At 40.8% G+C, this 25,917-nt stretch overlaps 1 protein-coding gene across 1 annotated transcript in view; it reads right to left on the bottom strand.

The window, feature by feature from the left end:
- Positions 1 to 1,581: 1,581 nt before the first annotated feature.
- st6galnac3 (ST6 (alpha-N-acetyl-neuraminyl-2,3-beta-galactosyl-1,3)-N-acetylgalactosaminide alpha-2,6-sialyltransferase 3) overlaps positions 1,582 to 25,917 on the bottom strand; it is a 653,284-nt gene continuing 628,948 nt past the window's right edge. Inside the window, exon 5 of the mRNA XM_028811190.2 lies at positions 1,582 to 4,309. Coding sequence (XP_028667023.1) covers positions 4,120 to 4,309 — 190 coding nt within the window. The 3' untranslated portion in view covers positions 1,582 to 4,119. The remainder of the gene's footprint in view (positions 4,310 to 25,917) is intronic.

Genomic DNA, 25,917 nt, shown 5'->3' on the forward strand with positions numbered 1-25,917 from the left:
GAGGCGTCTCATTTAGGTGGAGAGCAGCCCATCAAGATGGAGCCTCCAGCCTTGAAGCCAGACCACTCTTTTGAGCATATTTCCCCTAGCCAATGGCTGATTACACTTTATTATAGCGCCATCGTGCTCCTGTTATTCCCCAACATTTCACTTGTACCCTTGCATTACTGTAGGTCGACGACAATAGACATCTGTCCCACGATACTGGATTAGAGTAGACAGCTCTGACAATGTTACTTTATGTAGATAGCTGCCATGCACTTCTCCATGAAGTTAAAAAAAAAAACTGCAGAAACATGAAGGTGTGAAAACGCACAACCATATTAGAGAAGATGTGCAAAGTTCTGGAAAGTGACGCAGATACAAATGGCTCAAATGACACATGCAGATGTCAGGCTATTATCGTCCATTAACTATCCTCTTTAATGTGCATTTGGGAATGACAGTTTACAGAAAGAATGGAAGATTGATATTGTTGGAAAATCAATAAGGCATATTAGAAAAAAAAAATGCATTACCACTGACAGCTCAGCCGTGAGGTGTGGAGCTCTGCTGATTTTTCTCTGAGCGTTTCATTCAGTTATTGCTCTAAAACACGAATTTTCTGTCCTTACTTGTACCGTATGTTGTATCCATCCACATATCAATTTTCCAAACCCATTCATTCCAATTCACAGTTGTCAGGCCCCTCATATCCCCTCTCAGAGAAGAAGTGGAAGTAAACCGTGTGTCATAAAAGAGCTGGGTGCCTGAAGAGTTTTGAAGACGCGCTGTCTGCTGTAATTAGAGTTTACATCAACAAGGCAGAGCTACAATCTATAAGACACACGTTATTTCAGATTCTCACTAACAAGTGTTAAACACACAAGCAGACCTACTTAACCTGCCCCAGTCAAATGTCGATATGGGCAGAGATCAGCGTATAAGGATGACGGCTCTGCTCCCGTCACACACCAGGAGTAGCCCCTGCATGATGCTAGTGATTAGAACGCCTCACTCATTATCCGTTGAGAAGAGGTGAATGGCCACAGCTACCGGACAAGTAAAGAATTAAAAATGATACGACTCAAAAAGGTTAAGGCTAACAGTTAGCTTTTCAACTTTGCTCTACTTTTCCATTAATACCTATAAGAAACGTGTTAGAAGCGAAATGAACTCATTCTTCTTCATCAATCACAATATCGATTTTAATTTGTGACTGTCAAAAAAAATCCATGCTGCTTCATGAGGCCTTACTATCTCCATAAACTTATGGCTCCTCTGAAAGATGCCCGTGTGGCTGTGATGATGCGCTTTCAGATTGTGAACTCTTTCAGGATGACCGTCAAATGCATTTGACAAATCAGTGAGTCCCTGATATTTTGGGAACGTAAGCCAGAAATGACGAGAGCCTGAAGTAACAGCTCATTTCTTGGGATGTACAGCTTCGAGGTTAATGTTATGTGTGACTTTTGAATGTGAAGCCACAGGGACAGTTGGCATCGAGTTTTACTTTCACGATCATTGAGGCAGAGTTGCTTTGAATTAAATAAAACAAGATTAAGAAATGATTAAGACATACTGCAGGACGCCACACTGAGCAGCGCATTTTAATGTGGTGACGAGGCCAGTTGCTGGAGTTTTATGATTATGGGTTCCACAGGCCAATATAAGGTTTCTAAGCCAAGATCTTGAGTTTACACTGCATGAGCTTAAGAATTTAGGAGGACCTTTCAATACAGCCGCTACTCCTCCAGGTCCCAGAAGGTGCAAACCAGGAGCCACTTCATCCCTGGGTCCATTCATGCACAGTGGGACAGTGTGCCATTTGGCAGGCATTTGGACTGTGACACTAAAAATGGAGTCCCCAAAAGAAACCAGGAGAAGATGGAAACACAGTAGTAAGAAGCTGAAGTGATAATGGGTGGCCCACAATGCTATCCACAACACTACTGTGGTGGAACAAAAGAAAAGTGTCGCTGCCTTTCTTTCCATACCGTTACCTCCCAGTTGTAATAGATTGGCCGGTTCCCAGTTGGTACCTGATATGGTTGGGATAAAGCTCTGGTCTCCCATGACCCTGAATTGGATTAAGTGGATCTGACAGTGTTCTGTTATTTTAGGTTTAATTTGTCATTACAAATTCCTTTAAATTATTAATAAAATGAGGAAGATAATTAAAGCTGTAAGGTTTCCTAATGTCAGAATGTTTAGCGCTTCTGTCTCAAGTACGTTTGTGGAGTTCTGCGCACATCCCAGCATGGTGATTGTCTTACAGGAGTCTGCCCCTTTTCCTGATACTGGAGTGTTTTTTCCAGTTTTCTCCAGTTTCCACCCATGTCCCAGTGACTGGTGACTCTAACATGAACCTGTACAAGTGAGCATGAGAGTGTGGCCTGCAATGGAGTGGTGCTCATACCAGGACTGATTTCTTGTTTTGTTTCCTATGCTTCAGCTCCTTCATGTAATCAAAGTAGTCAGAAATGATGTTAAGAATACTGAGACTGGCTATTTACGCAAGAATGCAACACTTAGTGCATACAAACTCAAGTTTTGGCCGCTGTTTCAAAAGAACAATCTGAAAAGTTACAAGTAGGATGGTAACCGAATACACGCACCATTAAGTTGTCAGTCGTGGAAGAAGCAACGACGTTAATGACGAGTGAGTTGCTACTAAACTATTATGGTGTGCATCCGACCACACATTACAGGTGAAACAGTTCACTGTGAGCTGAAGAAATCACAGTTTAGGTGACACTGGCCATGAAACACGGCAGTCGCAGCTTATGAAAGATGAAGCACAAGTTGAAAATTTGACAAGGCCTTACAGATGAGAATGTAGCCTGAAAACATCCGTCAGTTAGCCAGTTGTACACCTAAATTTGGATAATGGTTTCACTATGTTAAAAAACAATGCTGGATATCAAACTGAAAGGGCCAGATATCTGGACAAGTGGGCAGCGGGCAGCTGCCTTGTATCCTTTAACGCTTTTCTATGCCATACATCACCTTGCACTGTCCACAGCCGTTTGGGGATTTTTCATGACTGCACCTTCATCAGATTCTTAGGCCTTTATTATACAGAAGAGCGGGTCATACTGTTAATACACTGATGGCAGACTTGACAGTGGGACAGCAGCTGCTTCTCAAAACATTAGGTCAGTTCTGTGATACACACTTAATGAAGGACGATTACCTTCGATTTTACTGACCAACATTTGAGAAAACTGAAAATATACGTGTGCATTAGGTACGTCCTTGTTCTAGGACAAGGCAGCTGGCACTCAGGTATTGGCACATCCAGAAGTACAACCATGTGCCAAGAGTTCAGATATGTAGCCATTGCTTAAGTAGTGATGCGTGATAGTTCTGAAGGTGTGCGATTGTTGTGCCAGACACCGAGTAGCTAAAATAGCCTAAAGCATCGCCACTTTTAACTGGCAGGCCTCGGTGCCAGTGTGTGGTGCACCACAAGACAAATCACCATCAGGGCATTTTTTTACAGTGATATGACGTGCAACATCTTTAAATGAAATCAGTGGTCAGGGTCTCAGTAACCACCACATTTATATACAGTGGCTACCGCACATCACAGTCATTTCAGAAATAATTTCTGAATTGTTTTTTTTAGCCTCTATTTTTATCACAATTTCAGAAACTGTTATAAGTTGTTAAAATATTGCATTGCCCAGATTACATGTAACATCATTAAAAATAAAAATAAAACTAAACATGCATTTAATTTGTACCAGAAGTTCACATATGAATGAGTATTGATAAAAATGAAAAGCAGCAACATTAAAAACAATAAGAACTCAGTGAATTACTTCTAGATTCTTGATTGTATACAGCATTTGAAATTAGACATTTTTTAGTACTGAGCGGGTTGCATATCCTTGCTTTGTGACTTGTTTAACATTCATGATTAGAGTGGAAACTCCTTAAAAAGTATCCACTTTCTGGATTGCTGTGTCTTATCAACCAGAAGACAGCATCAGACGTGTAGATCACATTATTCAAACAGTAGTAAAAAAAATGGTACAGTTAAATGAACATTACATTGGCAAACATTTCTGGGAATCTGGGAAAAAATCCAAACCAAATTATCAGTGATTTTCTTGACCTTCCAGAAGGCTGGTGTCATAAGACCGACCACGAAGGGTGTGAGAAGTGAATTGAATGGGTTTTGGCCCATTTTGCAAAGACAGCTTTTTCCGTAATAAAGCGGTGACCTCCATAAGGAGCACTTTCATGTAGCAGGTACTCCGCACATTCATCTCTGCCGCCAGCTTCATAGTAGTGGTACGGGACTTTGGGGTAGCCTTCACTCCTGCAGGGAGACAGAGAAACATCTGGTTAAAAAGGCTCTACTGATAAACACCAGGATTATTTCTTCATTGTATTATTATCACTTGCTTTTTTTATTTGTCAGGGACCCCATTTTTTCATTCACCCGTTATGGAAGGGTTTCTCAGCCTTGGCCCTACAGGGCCACAGTGACTGCAAGATTTGGTTACAACAGAAATAAAATGACTTAAATATAAGCCAGTCCTTACTGTAAAGGTAGTGGAGTGGTGGCTCTGAGGCTAGGGATCTGCACTGATAATCAGAAGGTTGTAAATGCCAAAAGGGACTTGAGAAAGGCCCTTAACCTGCAATTGCTCCATCCTGGGTATGACGTTAACCTGCATGTAGGCCCTGCAGCCTGTAGAGAAAAACATGGGTGTTGGTGGCAGAAGTGGCACTCCAGCCTCCATAAAAGAACTCGCACTGTTCCATTCCATCTGACCTAGTGTGGTGCTGAGGTGTCACCTGTTGCATGGCTGCACTCGGCTCCTAATCTGGGATCCTGAGTTGGTTTATCATGTGCTGAGTGCGGCAATGCGCTGTATCAGCGTGTACTCCTAACCTCTCTCTCTTACTGTAAACACTGCTCTTTAATAAATGACTTGTTCACACTGTGATTCTGCCTTGTCAGATCTTTTTAAAAACCTCCTTAGCATTACACCCGAGCATCACTTGGGCTATAAAAGCAGCACTAAAAGCATTAGTCCCAAGTGCCACTCGGGCAACATTCTAGATACGTCACACGTAAGACCCGAGGTTTACTTGGGCTGTAAAGCGCCAACAGCGTTAGTGCTGAGCGTTACTCGGGCAACGGTATTTACTCGGGCAACGGTATTGGCGTGTCTCGCTTAAGTATGCGTCAGACCCGAGTGTTACCCAGGAAACGGTGGAGACGCGTCTTCTCCTAGCCTCATGATGGTGTCTTGTGAGAAATGCTCCTCATCAGCAGTGATGACGAAGTGAATTTGTCTTCAGGCAGTGAAATTGAAAGTGACACTTGCGTCACTCACATGTGTGCAGTGTGCTGTTCATATTATTAGTCATCATTATTATTTATATCATTATTATACTTTGTACACTTCTGACTTTGTACTTTTTGTGTTTTGCACGTTTTACTGTAGAAAGATGAGATTTAATAGAGCCAGAAAATTCAAAGTTTTTTACATGTATTTTTGAGAAAAAATGCAATGCCAAAGAGCTTAATATTATAAAGACTCCTTTTTAAAAAATCATCAAAATGTTTGTGGTCCAGAGCTGATTAGTATTTCTTTGTTTTTTTTTTCTTTCGTATATTTTTATTAAAACAAATCATTCCTGATGGCCACACAAACTAGTTACTGAGGTTTTTGTTTTCTTATCGCTTGCAACTCATTGCTACATGGTGGGTGGTCAAGAAAACAGAGAGGAAATAAAAAGTCTGTATATGCCTGACTACAAATACGCAATCAGGAGTTGTGAATCTTAACTAAAATACTGTAAGTCCAAAAAGGTGGCACTAATGGCCTTATAAGAAACCAACTGGAATGAAACTGTGCAGCCATTGTGGCCCTCCAGGACTGAGGAACCCTGCGTAATACCCCTGATTTAATATGAGTGTTTACAACAACAACAACATTTACTGTATTTATGTAGCACATGTTCATACAAATGATGTCGCTCAAAGTGCTTTACAAGATGAAGAAAGAAAAAAAATAAAATAAAAATAAGATTAGGCCATACTAAGTAACAAAGAATAAACTAAGGTAAGTAAAGTAAAAAACAAAATCTAAAGGGGTTCTGAGGCCACGAGACCACCCGGCCCCCACTAGCTTCAAACTGGAGAAAAGGACAGACAGACAGACAAAAGAAAAAGAAAATCGCATTGTTTGTGGTTTTTGGCCCTTGGATTAAACGTTTAACTGATGCTGAAATGTGGCCTTTTCTCTACTCTGTGATGAAGCTGATAATTTTAGACTCTGTTTTCTCTTTGTGTTAAAATTTTGCCTCTAGATATTTCAAGTTTGCTTACTAATTTTTCCTTTTACTCGTTTACGTGTTTAAGTCATTATCTGCATTGTAAATCTTTTCTGCTGTGTTACTGCTTAAAAACATTTAACATACAGTATTCAAAACACATGGGACTGACATTTTTAGACTTGAATATTTATTACATATGCATATCCTTTGAACAACTTCAACCTAAGCAGGATTTATTACAATAAACATTTTTACATATGCGAATTAGAGAGTTTACTATAAACAAATGTGCACACTTTTCTAATTGCAGGATAAAGTGGGCACTGCCCATCCTGATGAGCTTTAGTGGCGCACCAGGCCTGTTAAAGCAGCAGATTTAGCAAACATCCACCTGCATCTTGCCCCTCTTACATTACAAACTAAGTGATTAAATTGCCATCTTCTTGAGTTAGAAGGCACAAAATAGACTCAAGCAAGGACAAAGATCTGACAACTAGGATGGACAGAATAACTCGTGTGGGGAACAGCCCGAACACAGACAGGCGGACACCGATGGTTCAAGCACCAACACACATTTATTCATTATTTACAGTGAAAACACAGCACACAACCCAATACTCCCCCAAAGTCCAGGCCTTCTTCCTCAATGCCTTTCCTCAGGTCCGCCTCCACTCCCCTCTTTTGAGCTCTGTCCTTCTACTCTTCCGACTCCAGCCATCGAATGGAGGGAGGTGGCCCCTTTTAAACCCACCCGGACGTGCTCCAGGTGCCTCCCAATGAGCAACTGCCGGCACTCCCTGGTGTGGCGGAAGTGCCGCATGAACACCCGGAAGCACTGCAGGTGTCCCTGGTCTTCTTCCCTCCAGCACTTCCTGGGTGTGGTGGAAGTGCTGAGGGCCAGGTCTCCTCAGGCATCGGGGCGCCCCCTGGTGGTGACCACGGGCCCCTATAGGGTTAAGCTTCTAAGCTTGGTTTCCGTGGTCCCCAAAGCCACCAGGGCGGTCGCCGCCTCGTGATCTGGAGGAGGCGTAATCTCTCCTCCGGTCCTTCTGGGCGTCCCGGCTGGGTACCACCCCCAGCCGCTTGCCACACTCGCCTATGAGCAGGCCCAGATTTTGTAACAGGAAGTAATTTTAATCCAGTCAGGAGAGGTTCCCCTTTTCTAAACTATAAACTATTTGCACTCATTCATCCCAAGTGAGTATATTCTCTGGATACTCTCAGTGAATTCCCTGAAGACCGTCTCAAGGCACTCTGACCCGGGGGAAATTGTGCTCTCACTCCACAAAATAACCTTCTGAAACTTTTCCCTGAAACTAAAAAGCTGATGAGCTGCTCTGTCTTTCTCATTGTGGATCTGAAACTGACAATCTTTCTTTGCCAAGACAAGCTCTTGGTCAGTGAACTGAAATGGCTGAGAAGTAGCCATTTACATCAAGAAGGGAACTTCAGCATCTAAACTCTTGTGCCACAAAGAGTAATGCTTTTCCGTATAAAGTTGGAGATGACACAGCAAAGGGCCTAACTGAGGAAAGCACTACACACATAAGCAAGACAGCTAACACAAGAAGAATCCTCTGCTGCTCCACGAGAGGTTTCTTTCCTCTCTGAGCTCAACTTAGGACATCTGTGTTATAGTATGACAGGTGTACCACCCCAGTCCAACTCCCCACCTATCACTGTCTTCGGCGAGAGTGTTTGGGCCCTTGATGGCAGAAGTGAGAGCCCCACTAGGAAGGGAAGATGCAGGGCAAGTGATCAGAAGACGGTGGAAATCTTGTGAAGTGTTCTTGTGCATTGCTTCTGGCACTACAAACTGCTCTGAAGCATCAAAGATGCAGTTTTGGCTTTAGGTCCTTATGATGGACAGTAGAAAATGATAAAAACTGTGAGACTGAAAATGATGCAGCTTGTTCTGTAGTATCAACCTGTTGTTATAACGTCGTGGCTTATCATCATATTACAATTAATGTAATGTGATGTGACTATTGTTCTGCGGAGTGGTTTGTCACAGCAAACGTTATGCAGAAAAACTGCTCTTTAATTAATGTTGTTTTGAAATGTTTGTGTCCAGTTGCAAAATTTGAATACAGTTTTGTTCAATCTAACTTGGTTGAGATTTCCCCGTCTTTTGTATACAAGTTTAAAATGGTTCCAATAGAAACCAGTAATGAATATAAACATGAATGATTAGTACAGACCTGTTGTAACCAGCAGGGAATACTAGAATCATCACATTGGAGTGACTGCATGAATCAAGTGAATATACTGTATATATATATTGAGTGTTGCGAAACAGCCTAAAATATCACAAAATTATTTACAGGCCTTCTCGCCCAGCCCTACTAAATCCTCAGTGAAATCATTGAATGGTTCCAAATGATTTAAGGAACTTAGTCCTTGGCATGTTTTTGTTTGACGTTGACTCTTGTTTTGTTTATTGCGTTTGATGACTGGTGTTCTGCTCTCCTGGGGACCACATATAAAAAAGTGTTGTAATTTCTACACTGACTGAAATGTACGCAAATACCCTTACATTAAAGACTGCAATGTGCACATAAGGAGTAGTTTGTATTTTAAATTGTGGAGCAAATGGGTAAATCAAGGTAAAATGTATCGTTGTCTTTGTAAGGCGTGCACCGTATTTTACCTAGACACCGTCAAGACTACTACAAAATTCCACCATTATTGCCTATTTTTGGGATAACACTAAATGAAACACCACAGCTTAAAGAAGACTCATTAGCTGTGATGTGCACTGCTACAGATTATTAAATCACTCTGTTATTCAGCTCAAATCGGAATCCTTCTATTATAGTGCAAATTATGTGTTGTACTACTCAAATTTAGAGAAAGTTTAAATTTACACAAAGAGGAACAATTCCAAACTGTTTGAGCCTATGGCCGCCTCTGGCGCAGGTCATTCTCAGCTAGAGCTCTTCATATCAATCACTGAACCAGCTCTGCTGCTGCCAGCCCTTCAACCTCTTTATCTTCCGCTTTGTTACACTCTTTGCTGCGCTTCCCCTCCCCTGTTTGAAAGGATAAAGGAGACAGCAATATGACCATTAGAAGGCGTGCTTCATACATAACAGTAGTAAGTTTATGAGATTTTTCCCTGCATATTGCATTGATGTTAAAATTAACTAACAAAGTAGTCAAAACAGAACTTGCCTATGGCCTCTGGTGAGTGACTGGTGGGTCTGCTAACCAACATGAAGGATTTGTAAAAAAAATAAACAGGCAGGGCTATGGTTTTATATAGATGATAACAAGAGCTCAGCATTTAATCAAATTAAAAAAATGATTTTAATTAAAAAGAAGACATTTTTGGCCCTTATGCAAGAAAAAAAAAATCTGTCAGGAAATTTTGACTTCATTTATCAATTTCTTATGTTCATCGAGGGGAAAAAAGTCTGAGAGATGAGTACCATGTCAGTGCTGGCTGAGGAGGCACAGTGACATCTCAAGTCCTCCTTAATTAAAGCACGCAGTGTCATCCAGCACATGTCCGGCACTAGCAGGTCCGGGTTCAGCTATCTTAGGAAGTAACACTTGTCAATGCTAAGAGTACTTTTAATTTAAACTCAGTGAGACAAATGCAGCCTTCACTTTAACTCAGAAACATGTGTCAATGCTTCCCACATAATCAGGATTTAAATTACAGGGAAATGACTTAACATTATTTATTAAAGTTTAATTAAGCTTTCCAAAATCCCATTATGTGTATACATATAGTACCCAGTGGATATCCCAGGTATACATATACCCTCAGTGTAATGTCAGCTCTTGTTGATGTGAAGGCTAAACTAAATCATACCAGGCCTTTATTTACCTTTGTTGTTGTTGGGTTTTTTTTTGTCATTTTGCCTTCTCCTACTAGTGTTCTATTAATCCTGGATTGTACAATTTCACCCCCTGTCCTTTGCAGAAGCCTTTTTTAGATGAGTCTACAGATTTTCTATAGAACATAAGAAATCTGAAAAACGAAGAGGAGAGACCATTCAGCCTATCAAGCTTGTTTGCTTAGCTACCAGTTAAGCTGTCCCTGTATCTCATTCAGATACTTCTTAAAGGTTGTCAAGGTTTCTGCTTCAACTTCATGACTCAGTAGTTTGTTTCAGATTCCCACAATTATTTTGAGTAAAGAAGTGCTTCTTGGCTTCATTGTTAAATGCACTTCCCCTTAAAGTCCATTTGTGTCTTCGAGGATGCGATTCACTGTTAGGCTGAAAGAGTCTTTGAGGATTTTGAAGACCTGGATTAGGCCCCCGTGCAGTCTCCTCAGCCCAAGGCTAAACCAGTTTAACTCTCTGAGTCTGCCAGTGTCTGACTGTGACGATGCGGGTTTGCTCCACGATTCCCATGCAGCTTCTGGGAGCTCTTGAACCCAACACCGTCGGTAATGTCATCGATGAGCTAGGCAGTGAGACATAACAAATGGAGCAAAGGGGATGGTGCAAAAGTGCCAAGTGCTTTTATTTAAAATCAACAAACAAAAAAAAAACGGTGTCCAAATAAATAGTGCAGTGCTTTAGAAATAAGTCATTAAATAAATAATCCATTAAAATGAGTGAAAGGTGGAGGTTAAAATCCAATATAAAAAAATTCTTTTTAAAATGACGAGTGTTAAAACAACAACTGGAAGCTGTCCTTTTTAAAATCACAAAGCCCGGTGCCTTTCTTCTACTGGTGACTCCCCTGCTTCTCCTGTCCAGGCTATGCACCAGGGGAGCCTCCCTACCTGCAGCTGACCTTCTCTCTACCTTCTGATCTGGAGGCTTTCCGATCCCTGGCTCTGGTTCAGCTCTCTCCAGACCGAGACTTGGCTTCCCCCAATGGTCAGGACGCTCACGCTGGGGAATCCACCTCCCACGCCTCCCAACTCCTGCTGTCTTTCGTGGCGAGCCATCCTTCTTCCGATCACTCCCGCTCCTCACAATGTTCAGCGGGAATGACCACTACCAACTGCCCAAGGTGTTGGCCAAACACCCCACTAGGGCTCAACTGTCCAGCTGCCTGAGAGCCTGCGCTCGCACTCTCTCTCGCACCGGCTATCCTCTCTCCACTGCTTCCTGCCGCCCTCTTCTGCAACCTCCGTTCCTTTCCTTTCTTCTTTTCATCTCCCCCTAGCCGCCTCGCACTTCTATTTGTCACAGGGACGTGGATCAGATGCGGCAATTAGCAGCTCCCGGGAACAATTACGGATGCGGATGACTCCTCACCTGTGCACTTAAGCAAGGACTGCCCGCATCACAAACTCCCCCAGGAACTGCTTCTGCCACACTACCACACCCCCTTTCTAAGCAGCAAGTGTGGTGATTATTTATTTAAAAAGTGGCCTTTTTGACATGAGCTGTGGACCCGCTACACCCCACTGACATGTCCTTTAGTCTTGAGATGCATCTGGCTACTTTCTGCTGCCTCCTCAACGATTCACATTCCTCCAATTTTAGTATCATCTGCAAATTTGACAAGTTTAATAACTATAACAATGTCATTAACATAAATCAGAAAAAGTAGTGGTCCAAGTATAGACCTCTGAGTGACTCCACTAGGGTTGCCACATATCCCAACTTGAGTGGGACCATCCAGAGTTCAACAGACAAATCCCAAGTCCTACATTGCCTCTGAAAATCCCAATTGTAGTATCTGAATCATCTGTGTTTGTGTACATTATGTTCTCGTGCTGTGAATGATCGTTCAAAGTGTACTATTGTGATTATTCTGGGACTATTTTCTCTATGTTCTCTTCTATATACAGTATGTACTTATTTATATATAAGTTTAGATTGTACATGTTTATATATCTATAATTATAATTTAATTAAAATTATGCATTTTTTTTTGGTTCCTTGAAATTGGTGGCTGTCCCGATCTGTGAGTTGGAGATCTGGGAACCCTGGACTCCACAGAGGACCTCAGGCCATATGGAGAATTCTCCTCTTATCTGGACTCTTTGTCTCCTGCCAAGGATCAAGGCTGGAGCTCTGAATGAGCCATTCCAGAACAATGATCAATGGCTGTGTGCTCTGGTTCACTGTTGTATTGAATGGTCTAATTCTTCTTTAGCTTTCTGGCAGAAATCTGAAGGATTTGCTTGCACATATCCTGATGTCAGGAGCTATTCACCTCCCCTGTGTCATGACCACAGCCAGTGTCCCTGATGGACAAAAGTAGCATTATACAATAAAGATGCCAGGAATATTTTTTGACAATATGTATTTTGTTCTTCATGTGGTGAGCTAGGTTAGCTTTGTGACAAGCATACCTTTCAAAATGAAGGCCAAATTGTTCTACCTGGGTCTGAGTTGTCAGGCTTTTGCAAACAGAGCTTGATTTGGTTTAACTTCTGATTTTGCTGTTATAAGGGTGATATACAGTATCATGATCATTGTCATTCTGTTTATTTGTTTTTCTCGAATGGTGTCACTTTGGAGTATTTGGCTGCCCAAATGAAGGGATGAAGGGACCTCAAAAACCTTGGCCACAGAAATGTAACAATAATTAAATAAACACAAAAATAATTCAAAAAAGTTAAAATATAGAAGATAAAATAATAAATAAACAAAGAATATACAAATAGTAAAAATACAAAATGCTAAAACAAAATCCAAATAAGAGAGCAAAAGAATAGTGGATATAAACAGAACAAAACGACAGTAAATCTACCACCAGCAATAATATCTGAATCTGCGTGGAACAAACAATTCGTTTGGTTAAAGGACGACTACACCCAATAACGATCATTTGTATCACCAGCTACTTAAACCTGAAAGTGGAGCACGTTCACATGGGACTGAGTGTTTGCTTAAGAGTCCTTTTTTTAAGTTCAAAGAATAAGGGCAAGGAGGGTTTTCAATTCCCATTTAAATGGACTCCACACACTATCTGGAAGTATTTATTTCACAAAATTGTAGCAGAAAATGCATGTGTTTTGGGTGTTGTGAGCATATGACTTTACAACTGATAAATGATTCAGGTGACACAAGTAACCTGTGGAAGAAAGATTAGACTTAGGGGTCACATAGTCATTTAGGATAAAGTGTTTTGAGATGCTTTCCATATTAAAATATAACATTCATCTTAAAGAAACAGCATAAAGCATTAATAAATGTCAGAAAATCTGTTCGGGCATATCAGGAAACCAGTAAAGGTCATGCAAACAACGCCAACAAGAATGTAGCAGGAGCATTTTGATGTTTGAACCCAAATGTATGATTAAGAGATCAGCAGATGTCCTGGACAGTTGTCACCTACACAGAGATTTCAAGGGTAATGTCTAAACTAAGAGATATTGAAGAACAAGGATTTAATAGAGAAGGACTTTTATTTAGGCTGGTTATGCTTCATGCTAAACACCTCATGTCTTTTAACCAATCAGAGTGTGATAAGTAAGCATTAATCAGCATTGTTATGTAAATTGTTATCAATAAATACGATCTTCTGCTTCATGCTGTAACAGACTGCTGTGAGAGACCTCAGCTTGGTGCTGCAGGTGAAATACATGATTCAGATGGATGAGCTTTTCTCCTGCATGATATATTTTTTTAATTAAGATGTCAATTTCTATTACAAACCTGAATTTTTTTCATGGATGTTTTTAATACTGTTTCCTGATTTGGCCTACGCGTCTCCCATTGAAGAAACTTTATCTCTGTTCAACACTAAAACGTGAGGTTAAAAAGTTTTCCTTAGCCACCCCTACCAACAACATGGGCAAATAACAAATGATCATTTATGGTTGGAGCATCCCTTTAAGTGATGAAATCAATCAATTACCCAGACTGTCACCTAATGACGCTATTGGCTGGGATGAAAAACAACCCTAAGTTGGACAAGAGTTATGGACAAATGATTCAGTGTGATCAGTTTATGCTGAGCTGGGTCATGACTGGATGTTAAAGGACTTGATCTTCAGAGTAAGAGTGTTGTATCTAAAAGGGCACCAGTGAGGGAAACGGAGTACGGAGCGACAATATACAGTATGTGACATTCTAGTAACTGCTTTGAACCACACTTCTTCAGTTGGTAGTGAGAACTGGGCTAAAACACAACATTCAAAACTAACAACTGTGCTAATAAAACCTGTTGACCTCTAAACACCCCAGGATACATGAAGCACAAAAACATTTGTTCATAAATTTAAACTATCTGGCGTCATCTAATAAAGCACATTTGTCACAGAAAATGTCAGAGAACAGACGCTATGTAAATCAGCTGTTTTCTTCTTCCTCCATTCTGCCCTAATGTTTTTTTTCCACATGGTATTTTTACAAGATTTAGTTGTCAGTTACAGATAGAAATCGGAGTTGCCTTCTCTGTTATTGTCAATCACAAAAAATAATGAAATAATCTGTTCTTAGGGCAGCACATCACTCAGGAAAATATTTTCAAAAGCACAGAAGTAAATGAAAATTTATGTTGTTGGGCATTTTCTAGTTACACTCTCTTGTCTAGAAACATTCATTTCTTTTTCATGTTTATAAGTAAAGTATAAAAAGAAGATTGCTGCCTGTCACTCATAATGTTAATACGGCATCTGTGCTCAGAGCTGTCAGACATCAGCACGGAGACACAGAGGTTTGGGCTGCTGCCTTTCACATCCAAAGTGCTAGAATCCTGCGCCCGGTCGCTGTCGAACTGGCCTTGGGGTTCAGATGCTTGTTCTGTGCTTTTGTTGTACATTTTACCTTATTTGTGTATCTTACTATTTCTTTTGTTTCTGATTGGCAGACTTCTTTACCTTTTATGTATCTGTATCTAAGCCTGTGTTATGTTTCATGTGTTTTGTGGGTGGTCCCCCAATAGGCAGAGCTACCTGCCAATCCACGTAAGGGACTGCCCTCCGCCCAATAAATCCTGAGGGATTCCATAGTTCCTGACATTTCATTGAGAATGGGATTGGTAGTTGTTGAGTTTATTTGTGTTTATTGGATTTCTGAATTTTCAACCTTCTTGTCTGTGTTTTAACCACGCTATTAGAATCTGGATTGGCACTTGCTTGATTTGGATTATCTTCATGTCACAGGCAGGCAGGGCCGGATTTATATGAAAAGAGGCCCTAGGCTATTCCACTTATGAGGCCCTTTCACCTTCCATTTTTAAGTTTGTAAATTACATGAGAGATAATAAAATTTTGCTAACAATTTGAATGTAGGCCCCTCTTGATCTTGAGGTCCTAGGCTGAAGCCTAGTTAGCCTATAGGAAAATCCGGCTCTGCAGGCAGGCAATTCCATTTTGCCTTTGTGCTCCAGAGATCTTCATTGTGAATCAAAGCTTTTTTTTTTTTTTCCTGAAGAATAAATATTATTATTTAATATATTTTACAAAGATCTGTTGAGGCCCTTTTGTGTTTAGTCAGAGGTTTTCATGGGATTTCCCCCTCTAGTGGGCATTTTTGGAAGTGCTGGGGGGGACATGTGAACTCCTGGTTTAGGACACTGTGTGAGGTGCCTCTGTCCAGGACTGACTCTTGCTTTGCACTCTGGCCTCTAGAAACTGTGCCTTGCGTTATGCGTTTTTTATCAATGCTTTATCTTGCAAGCCATAAAGCGCTAAAGAAACGTTGAAAGAGAGAAAGAACTCACCTAATCCAGGCTCCCTTAGCATTAGCTGTAAATCCTGTCATTTACTAATTACTCTTGTGAAACTGCTTGATAAATGTTGACTTTCATGTTGTAAAGATTTGCAGGTCATAAAAGTCTACCATAAAGTCTACATGTGAAACACACATACTTGCTGAGATGAGTGATGCTCGGTGTAGATGTTTTGTTGGAAGTTCTCCATCTTGTACATGCGTGGGGATTATGGTATCATTAATGATGGGCTCAGTGCTAGCCTGGTGTAAGATGCCATCCACATCAAATGCAACATCCTGCATTGTAGAAAAGGGCAGCTTTGTGGTCAGTGGGTCTCTAGCAGCAAAAAGCCACACCATTCAGAGGTTATTTCCTACTAGGTCTGTATATTTAGCTGAAGTAACCTTCGTTTCCTTCAGGTTCCAATTTAATTATATTATTAAAGTAATCCAAAACCTCGAACAAGGTGAAACATTAAGAAATATGTTTTTTAGGTATGTTCTTAGCACAAATTTTCCTTAAACTGTAAATATTATTTTGACCTTGTTTTAGAGGTCAAGGAATCTCATTGTTGCAGTTATTTTGATTCTTGATATGTTTTAAAACAAGACGCATTCTCCTGTGAGACCATTTTGTTTTTCTTATAGCTGCTGCCATTTCTAGGAGTATTTGTAGATGGTGGTAATGCCTCTGTTAAGCCAGGTCTCCCGAGGTGTGCGGTGTGTAACATTTTTAAGTCAAAGATATAAAGATTCCAAATCATATTATGTGACATCATCTACTGTTAAATTCTGCTCCGTACTTCTAAAATTTTTATTTTTACACTGTATTGAGGATTTGTTCTGTTCTGTGTATTGTATTGTATTGACCCCCTTCTTTTTGACACCCACTGTACGCCCAACCTACCTGGAGAGGGGTCTCTCTCTGAACTGCCTTTCCCAAGCTTTCTTCCATTTTTTCCCTACAAGGGTTTTTTGGGAGTTTTTCCTTGTCTTCTTAGAGAGTCAAGGCTGGGGGGCTGTCAAAAGCAGGGCCTGTTAAAGCCCACTGCACCACTTCTTGTGTTATTTTGGGCTAGATACAAAAAATAAATTGTATTGTATTGTAAAGGTTGTGTTGAAGCCGCCCCCCTACCGTCTATGTAAAGTGCTTTGAGGTCTAGAAAAGTGCTATACTGTATAAAAGTAACCATCTTTGTGCCCTTCCTTGATTAGAGTCTCCCAAAGGATCTTTGCATTCAGTCCTTGGTGTTTGGAAATTCCTGGTTACAACCACTTGCACTTCAGAACTGGTATTCCACCTGGAGCTAAGCATGTCTGAACTGGGTAGGAAGAACAACTAAGGAAAGCTCGAGTTCTTGCTGGAAGAAAAGTTGGTGAGGCCAGTAAGGGGTGCTCACCCTGTGATCAGTGTGTGGATCTCAATGCCCCACTGAAGTGACAGGTGCACTGTACTGAAAAATAGTGCCATCCTTTGGATGCGATGTAAAACCATGGTGCTGACTCTCTGTGTCATTACAGATCCAAGGGTAACTTTTGGAAAGAGTATGGTGCTACCCAGTGCTCTAGCTGTACTGCCAACCATGGAGTGGTCATCCAGGCCCCCAATTATCCTCTGTCTCTAAGTGGCTAACTGTCTCTCTCGCTCTCTCCCCTTCCCCACCTAGTAGCTAATGTGCGTGTGGAGCATACTGGCACAAGAATGGCTGCCGTCGCATCCCGCTGATGGATGCTTCTCACTGGTGCTGGTTGAAGTAGTTACCCCTGTCTATGTAAAGCACTATGAGCAGCTATATATAAATGTACTTTAATATGATTATTATTATTTTTAGTTGTCCAACTTTTTGATTATGGTTTACAATTAGGATTTTGGCTCTGGTTAAGCTTTCCTTTTTATTTTTTTTCACAGTTTCCTGACGACGATCCATGAAACACATCCTGAGCACAGTTTGCTGAACTATTAGATGTTTTCTTTATGACTGTTGCTTTGAAATTTTTGACTTAGCAACATCTCCTGATTGCAGTTCCTCTCAAAGCTGCTGCCAGCTCATGTAGTCAGTACAAATACATGTATTTACAAACTGATTCATTAATACTGTCCACAGGCAATAAACTGAACATCACTGCTTTGTGTTCAATTTACATATGGCTACGGGGCATGGCAAGTGGTAAATGCGTATCCAGGGTCTTACACAGCACTGCCTGGCTGGTGAGAAGCAGGAAGCCATGTTGATTCAGATGGATTATCCAAGAGGTGTAGTGGGTGACGAGTGCTTAGAACGTGCCTTGCAGAAGACATAAACTGCCTGACGGTGACTTTAAAAACAGCCCATTGCTGCAAATTCTGAATCGGAACTGAATGCCATTGTTAATTCAGGTATGTAGATTTGCATGTAGACAGTACCTGAATATTATTTGATGTTTTATTCTTTATACATTTATAAATATGTACACTATATCAGAAACAGTTTAAGCGACCTGAATGAATTTGTGCATGTTTAAGTAGCATTTTTAAGGCTCATTAAGAGCAATTGCAAAAGCAATAATGATTATGATTTCTTTTCAGTACATATTATAAATAAACATAAATAGCAATGTAAAGATGAAAGACTTGCATCACTTTAGCAAAACGTGCTACTGACATAATGATACAGTATAGAGGGTCAATGATAAAGAGCTCACTGATTTCAAAATGTGATGTAGTTTGAAATACACATAAAACTCAGTATACTTTGCACATACTGTGTGGACAATCTTAACATTTAACATCATAGTTTAATAGATTTTCTTGTAATCACATAGTAGTATATTGCAGCAGCTTTTGTTGCTTTGTGAAGCCATCAAACAATACAGAGGGAGAAAAAATAAGTACAATTTTAAAAAGTCAATTGAAAAAATGGATTCTGTGAATTTCAATTTTATTTACTCTGGGCATTTATTTTTTTTACCAAATGATACCCTAAACAGCCATTTAAAAATTCATTGAATGATAATTTTAGTAGATGAGTAAGGATGAGAGGACATTTAAGAGATGGAGTAGAACAGATAGGCTCTGGCTCCCCTTGCCCCTTAATTGGATTACTCAATATTTCATCTATTGAAAGGAATTTATTTGAGATATTTTGTCCCAAGTAGTATCATAATATTTTATTATTTTTTAGCATTTTCATAACACACTGAAAGTTGGCCAGGCCTCCATGGCACTGGCCTCTTATAGTGCTGGAATTAGCACAGATGTAAAGCTCCCACCTCTCCTTTTCATCTCGGCTTTTTGTGTTGCTCTGTCATTAGTGACAGTTAGAAGTTACATGCTTATAAGTGACAGAAAACATTAATGTTATTTAAAACAAATAAATAAATCTCATGCCAAAAAAACTTTTGATAATAATAAAGCACATTTTATTCATGTCTTTTTTTATCATCACTTAACACTAAATGTCACTCTGCACTCTAGGCAAGTGACTGTGACACTACACGTGGTTATATGGCCCGGATTGTCTGTTTTTAAGACAAGTCAGAAACTTTTCCTCTTACCTACATCATCATCACTCTTGGAGTGATATTTGTTCTAATAAAGAAATCTACACAGAAAATCCACTGTGCAGATTTACCCAATTGTGCGTTCTCAACAGCTGCCTCTTTAGTTTAAATAAATAAATAAATTGCAGTAGTGCTAATGTTAAAAGCAATACCGTTTTAGCTTTAATTAAACCTGAGGGCTAATTTAGCAAGAAACATTGATAACCATGTTAAAGAGAAAAATATTGACGAGTGTTTAATTTCTAAAAACAAGGAGCTCAATGCTATATTGATTTCTTCTGCTTTGCTTTTCTGATTTATGCTGAAGTAACTTGTTCATGCAAATACTGGAAATACTATTTTAGGATGCCTTTGTTGTGCCATCCTGGCATTTATGTTGATCCTTTCCTTTCTGACTACTTTCACATGTCCATTCATTTACAGATTTGCCTAATCTTAGGATTGTGACAAAGCCAGATCCTATTTTGTCCTCAAAGGGTACAACTCAACATCAATGGCTCTGGAAGTGACATCAATAAATCAATCGATCAATAAATCAGTCCTTATTTTATATAAGACACCATCAAAAAGTGCTACACAAAGCAATTAATGCTGAAACACAAGGTGAATCAGTCAAGGCATTGATTGTACACGCTAGGTTTTATATTACACTGAACGGTCACTTTATTAGGCACATCAAATTGACATTCAGCACCCCCAGCTTTAGCTGACAGTCTGATAGGGAACGGATTCTAAGAGATTGTGGAGTCTATCATGGTCTGGCCGACAGTTTCTAAACACTAAGCAGAAGAACGTTCATCATCCAAACAACTTGTGCCACCTAATTCCTCAGATAGTCTAATGGGTTGCAGTGTGGTGACTAAGCAGGCCACTGAAATAATACATGTTCATGGATGATTTTTTTCTTTTGATATAGTGGACTGTCTTGATAAAGCCATAACCACATGATTATTAGGTATAATATTCAGGAATGATGGATCATTTTATACCCATAAAAATAACCTAAAGCATGCCAGAAAAGCAATTCCTAATCTAACCCAGCTTCAGCCCTAACATGGCATGACACCATCAAAAATGGCATAGTAGGTAAAATGCCTTGTGCTATTCTCTCCATACCTGCCATCAGCACTGATTAAGTAAATCCAGGATTCATCACACCAAGTGACACCTTTCCTTTCTGCTATTGTCCAGTGTGTTGGAAAGTCAATGTATGTAAAGAGACAGCTCATTGTTTTGTCATAGCAATCAAGTTAAGTACACGTTCTGCCACCACACTCCATTTATGACAAGGTCATATAAGCTGCATCTTCTAATATGTGGCTTTATGTAACACTGATATATGGCACTGTGTTGCTGTTTTTGTTACTATGTCCTTGTTCCTACACCTACATCTTCATGTTGTCACCTCTGTCACCCTCTCAACGTCAATCATCCCTTAACACGGTTACTAGTGGAATGTTGATTGGTTGCTGGACAGTTCTTGATAGAAAATAAATCTTACTGCGAATGAAACTCAGAGGATGAGTCTAAGATCGTTCCACTGACAAATCTTACTTCAGGCCTGGCCATGCATTCAAAGCCACGTGGTTCATAACATTTGCTCATTCTGAATCCGAAATATGCAAATATTGTATGTAGAGGCACCCCTTCCATTGAATTTATATAGCACAGTTAGTCTACGGTCCCCTACGACCCTGAATTGAATAAACTGTAAAAGGAATATACTGTATTTACACAACACTCCCATTTTCTTAGTGTTTATTGTAATATATGCTGTTCTAGTCTAGTGAATAACTCAAAATTATACAAAGATAAGCAGTAAACTACCAGTGGTTAAAAAAAAAAAAGAAGTTTTGCTTACCAAAAACTGAAACATAATGTAATTTCAGCTGTACAAAAAGGGAACAAGTAAATGGTTAACAACATACAGCTTTTCTGCAGCACTGGAAGTTAATTAAGCCTTGAAATTTGACACAAACAATTCCTAGAGGTGTCCCAACTTTTGTTGATTTCTTACAAATCCTCTGTCTCTATAAAAGCAGTGAAGGATCAAACCGTGTTATTACACCTCTGGATTATTATTTGGACAAAATTGCAAAAAGTAGTATATTGCTATTATAATGGGGAAAAAAAGGTTTATATTATACACGAGGATGTCACCACAAATGGTGTATCTGATTGCATAGATTGAAAGAGTGAATTTTGGACATAATAAAGTGGTCTCTTGATAACTTAAGGATGTTGTCATTTATCACATCTCTATCTATCAGGTACTAGATTACCATTTATCATACCTCCACCATCAACTTTCTGGTTTTTATTCTAATCTGTCACTTGTTTACTCAATAGCCACTCATACTGACAACTACATGATTGCTTCTTGTACCTACTTCATATTGCAGAGCTTTCCAAAACGAGTGCCCTGAAGTTAAAGCTCTAATTTGTTTTAAATTTTCATTTTCAGTTTAGAATTTCAATATAGCAAAAAAAAAATTCTGAAGTAGAGCCATCAAATCAGGCAAAAAAGAATATTCAAATACTAATATTAAAAACAAGTAAGTATTAAAATATACTGTACTGTATTTAGATGTACTTGGTGCTGCATATTCATTTGTACTTGAGTTTTTTTTTTTTTGCTTGTTGCCTGCCTGTAAAGCATGGCATGCTTATAAGGAAGGAGGCGTCATTACTGGCTAGAGCAACCCGCCCTATGGACCTCTACTAGCACTGACTGCAACCCTGCAACACTTTAGAACTGCTTGAATTCCTGCACACGGAACACACCCATTGTTTGTTTTATCCGTGGACAATAAAAGGGATGACCCGTTTGGCACCACAAATGTTCTTGCTGTCTGAAGAGCCATCATTCATACATCTGATTACAATATATATATGTCTATGTATGTTCAGTATCTCTCTCTCTCTCTCTCTCTCTCTCTCTCTCTCTCTCTCTCTCTCTCTCTCTATATATATATATATATATATATATATATACTGTATATATAAATATATATATATATATATATATATCCGATACCATATTGGTGTCAGAAGTGGAGTGCTGCGCTGTCATTGGGTGTAGCAGAGGCATTCAGTGCTGGTCAGTTGTAAGTAAGCAGGCAAACCTCATTGTGTGGAGATGCTGATGTACAGGTCTCTTGGCTGTTTTCCTTCACTGAACCGGAGCTGCAAACTGTATTCCAGGTCTGGATTTCAACTTTGAGACTCTACCTCTATCACCGCTTCACAGCACCCCTACAATTTTTCCCACCGGGTCTGCTTCTCACAGCTCACTTGGAGTAAGTGGCAACTCAATCTGCCACACTTTTCTCCACTTCCATGACCCCAAAGCTCCGCCAGCTTCTGTGCACCAAGGCTAATGGACCTTAGCAGATGGAGAAGCAGTGGTGGAGCTGCAGAGGTGCCAGTCTCTACGCTCTCTCACCACTGTACTGCTGCAGCAAATGGCACTTCAGATTACAGATCTGAGCCTTGAGACTGTCCAACTCCTCCAAAGAGCCAAGCAGTTTAGGTTTAGGTCTCTGAGGCACTTGGCGCTCTGCTAAATCACACTGTAGGTCATCCCACCAAATCACATGCTTTTCCTAACTAGTGTGGCAAAAGGCAAGCAGTCCTTTTAACAAAAAGCCGAGAATTTATACTTTCCGGCTTTTGGGGCAGATGATATCATATACAGTATATATACATTGTGTATATGTGTGTATGTGTATATATATATAATATTGTGACAGGCGGCCGGGTCCCATGCCCAGCCAGGACGCCCCTTCTGTATATGTTCCGGGGGAGCAGTTATGGACATCTCAACACCTCCCCCGGGACGCTTGGTGGCAGCCTCTCTGGCTGACGATGGTGCCTCAGTTTCCCACAGGGTTTCCTGGGAGACAGAGTTCTCCACAACCCTGTGGGGAACTGGGGTGGCCGCCAGGGGGTGCTGCATGGAGCCAGGAACCCACCTGGACATCTCTGCAGCCCCACCCGGAAGTGCAATTAGTCGCAGGTGATCAAGCACCTGGAGCACTTCTGGGTGGGCTATAAAAAGCGCCAGCATCCACCACTCAGGAGCCAGAATCGGGAGGAAGAGGACGAGGTTGCCTGGGAGGAGTGGTGGTGCCAAGGTGGAGAGAAGAAGTGTTGTTTGTGGTATATTAAGTGCTTGTGGGACTGTGTTGTGGCTGGAGGGATTACGGGGAAGACGTGCCCTCCAGTTTATTTTATACGTGCCTCTGCGTAAGTCTGTTGCCGGGTCGGGTGCTATATAGCGCCTTTATTACAATATCTATATATATATATATATATATATATATATATCTATACACTAAAGGTGTATGAGGGTGTGAGATACAAAAAACACAAATCAGTGCAAACGACGCTTCGGAATAGTTTGGGTATCACTGTGTGGTCACATGGGCAGAATAGAGAGAGAGAGAGGTTAGGAGCGTGGGCTGATACAGCGCATTGTCGCATCCACATAGAAAAAAAAGAAAGTGTGCTCCATGGTTATTCTCTCAGGTGGGTGTTAACATATCATCATCTCTTGTACCAATAGCGTGAGTTTTCCGCATTCGACTTATACAACCAATAATATAAAATACCAGAAATTATATGGTGAAATCAAGTCCCGACTTATCCGCGGGAGAACTTATCTGTGAGTATATACGGTATATAATATATATTATATATACAGTATATGTATGTGTATGTATGTGTGTGTGTGTGTGTATATATATAGTGGAAGTCCCGCACAGCACACAGTGCCCCAGCACCAGTCACCCATAAGTCCGGGCCTTCCTTCACCGCCTCCACTCCTCTCCTCCGAACTCTGTCCTCTTCCTCCCGACTCCGGCTGACGACTGGAGGGAGGCAGCCCCTTTTATTCCTACCCGGATGTGCTCCAGGTACCTCCGGATGTCCCTGGTATTTCTTCCGCCAGCACCTCCGGGTCCAGGGCTTCACAATCATCCTGGCACCCCCTGGCGGTGGCCAAGGGCCCCTATAGGGTTGAGCTTCCATACCTCCCTCTCCCAGCCCTTCTAGGCGTCCCGGCTGGGCACAGTCCCCAGCCGTCCGCCACAAAATATATATGTGTGTATAAATATACACACACACACACACACACAGCAGACCCCCACAAAGTCGCGGTTCAGGGTTTGCGGACTCAGTCATTCCCGGATTTTTCGTTAAAACCTAACTATTAATTGTTAGCGGAAATCGCAAATATCCTCCGCAATTTTTTATGGCTTTTTTTGTGGCAATACTGTGCTGTAGAGAGAACAGGAAGCAACCACTGAGGGAAACACGGTTTAGGATGGTGAAAGTAGCCAATCCGAGAGCGTTATTCATTTATCCTTGCTGCTGATTGAGTGTTGCCATGTGACGCGTCTCAAGCTGATTGTCCTCGTGTTCTCCATTTTGTTATTGTTTTCATTTTGTTTTTCTTAAACGCACAAGATGTCCTCGAAATGCCCTGCACCTTCTAAGGCTTCTGGCACTGAGCCTAAGCACCAGAAGCAATTTAAAACACTCCAGGAGAAGGTTGAACTACTGGATTTGCTTCGGGAACTAAAAAGTTATGCTGTAGTGTAGTAGCGCGCCACTATGGCATTAATGAAAGAACTGTACGCTACATAAAGAAGAACGAGGCAGCGATCCGAAGTACCGTTGCTGTAAGTTTCTGTGATAGTGCCAAAAAGATTACAACCATAAGGAATAAAAATATCGTCAGGATGGAATCTGCCTTGGCATTGTGGATCACCAACTGCAGGAAGAAAAACATCCCCTTGGACAGTAACATCATCTGTGAGAAAACACGGAAATTGTGCCAGCAGTTCGCTACAGGAGACAATGTAGAAGGTACCGAAGAACCGCAACCAGGACCATCAACAGCACCGGAGCCTGAAGATTTTCAAGCCTTTAAGGGATGGTTTGATCGTTTTCAGAAGCGATTTAATATTAAAAGCATCTCTCTACATGGAGAGGCAGCATCTGCTGACAAAGAAGCCGCGGAGAAGTACCCCGAGACATTTAGGCACATCATAGAGGAGAAGGGATACAAGCCCGAACAAGTTTTTAACATAGATGAGACTGGCTTGTTCTGGAAGAAGATGCTGTCCAGAACTTACATCATGAAGGACTAAGCCAAAGCTCCTGGGTTTAAGGCCAGAGTGACACTTATTATGTGTGGCAATGCTGCTGGTTACATGATGAAACTTGGCCTCATCTACAAATCAGCGAACCCTAGGGCACTTAAAAACAAAAATATAAACCTGCTGCCTATCTTCTGGATGCACAACCCTAAAGCCTGGATTACCAAAGTCCTTGCTTCAAACTGGTTTCACCAGTGCTTCATCCCTCAAGCCAAGGAATACCTCCACGACTTAGGCATGGACTTCAAGGTGTTGCTTATTATGGATAATGCTGGCAGCCACCCTTTGGATTTGGGAGTTCAGACTAAGTTCCTCCCTGCCAGCACCACCTCCCTCATTCAACCTATGGA

The sequence above is a fragment of the Erpetoichthys calabaricus genome, chromosome 10, assembly GCF_900747795.2.
Source record: "Erpetoichthys calabaricus chromosome 10, fErpCal1.3, whole genome shotgun sequence".
Classification (NCBI taxonomy): domain Eukaryota; kingdom Metazoa; phylum Chordata; class Cladistia; order Polypteriformes; family Polypteridae; genus Erpetoichthys; species Erpetoichthys calabaricus.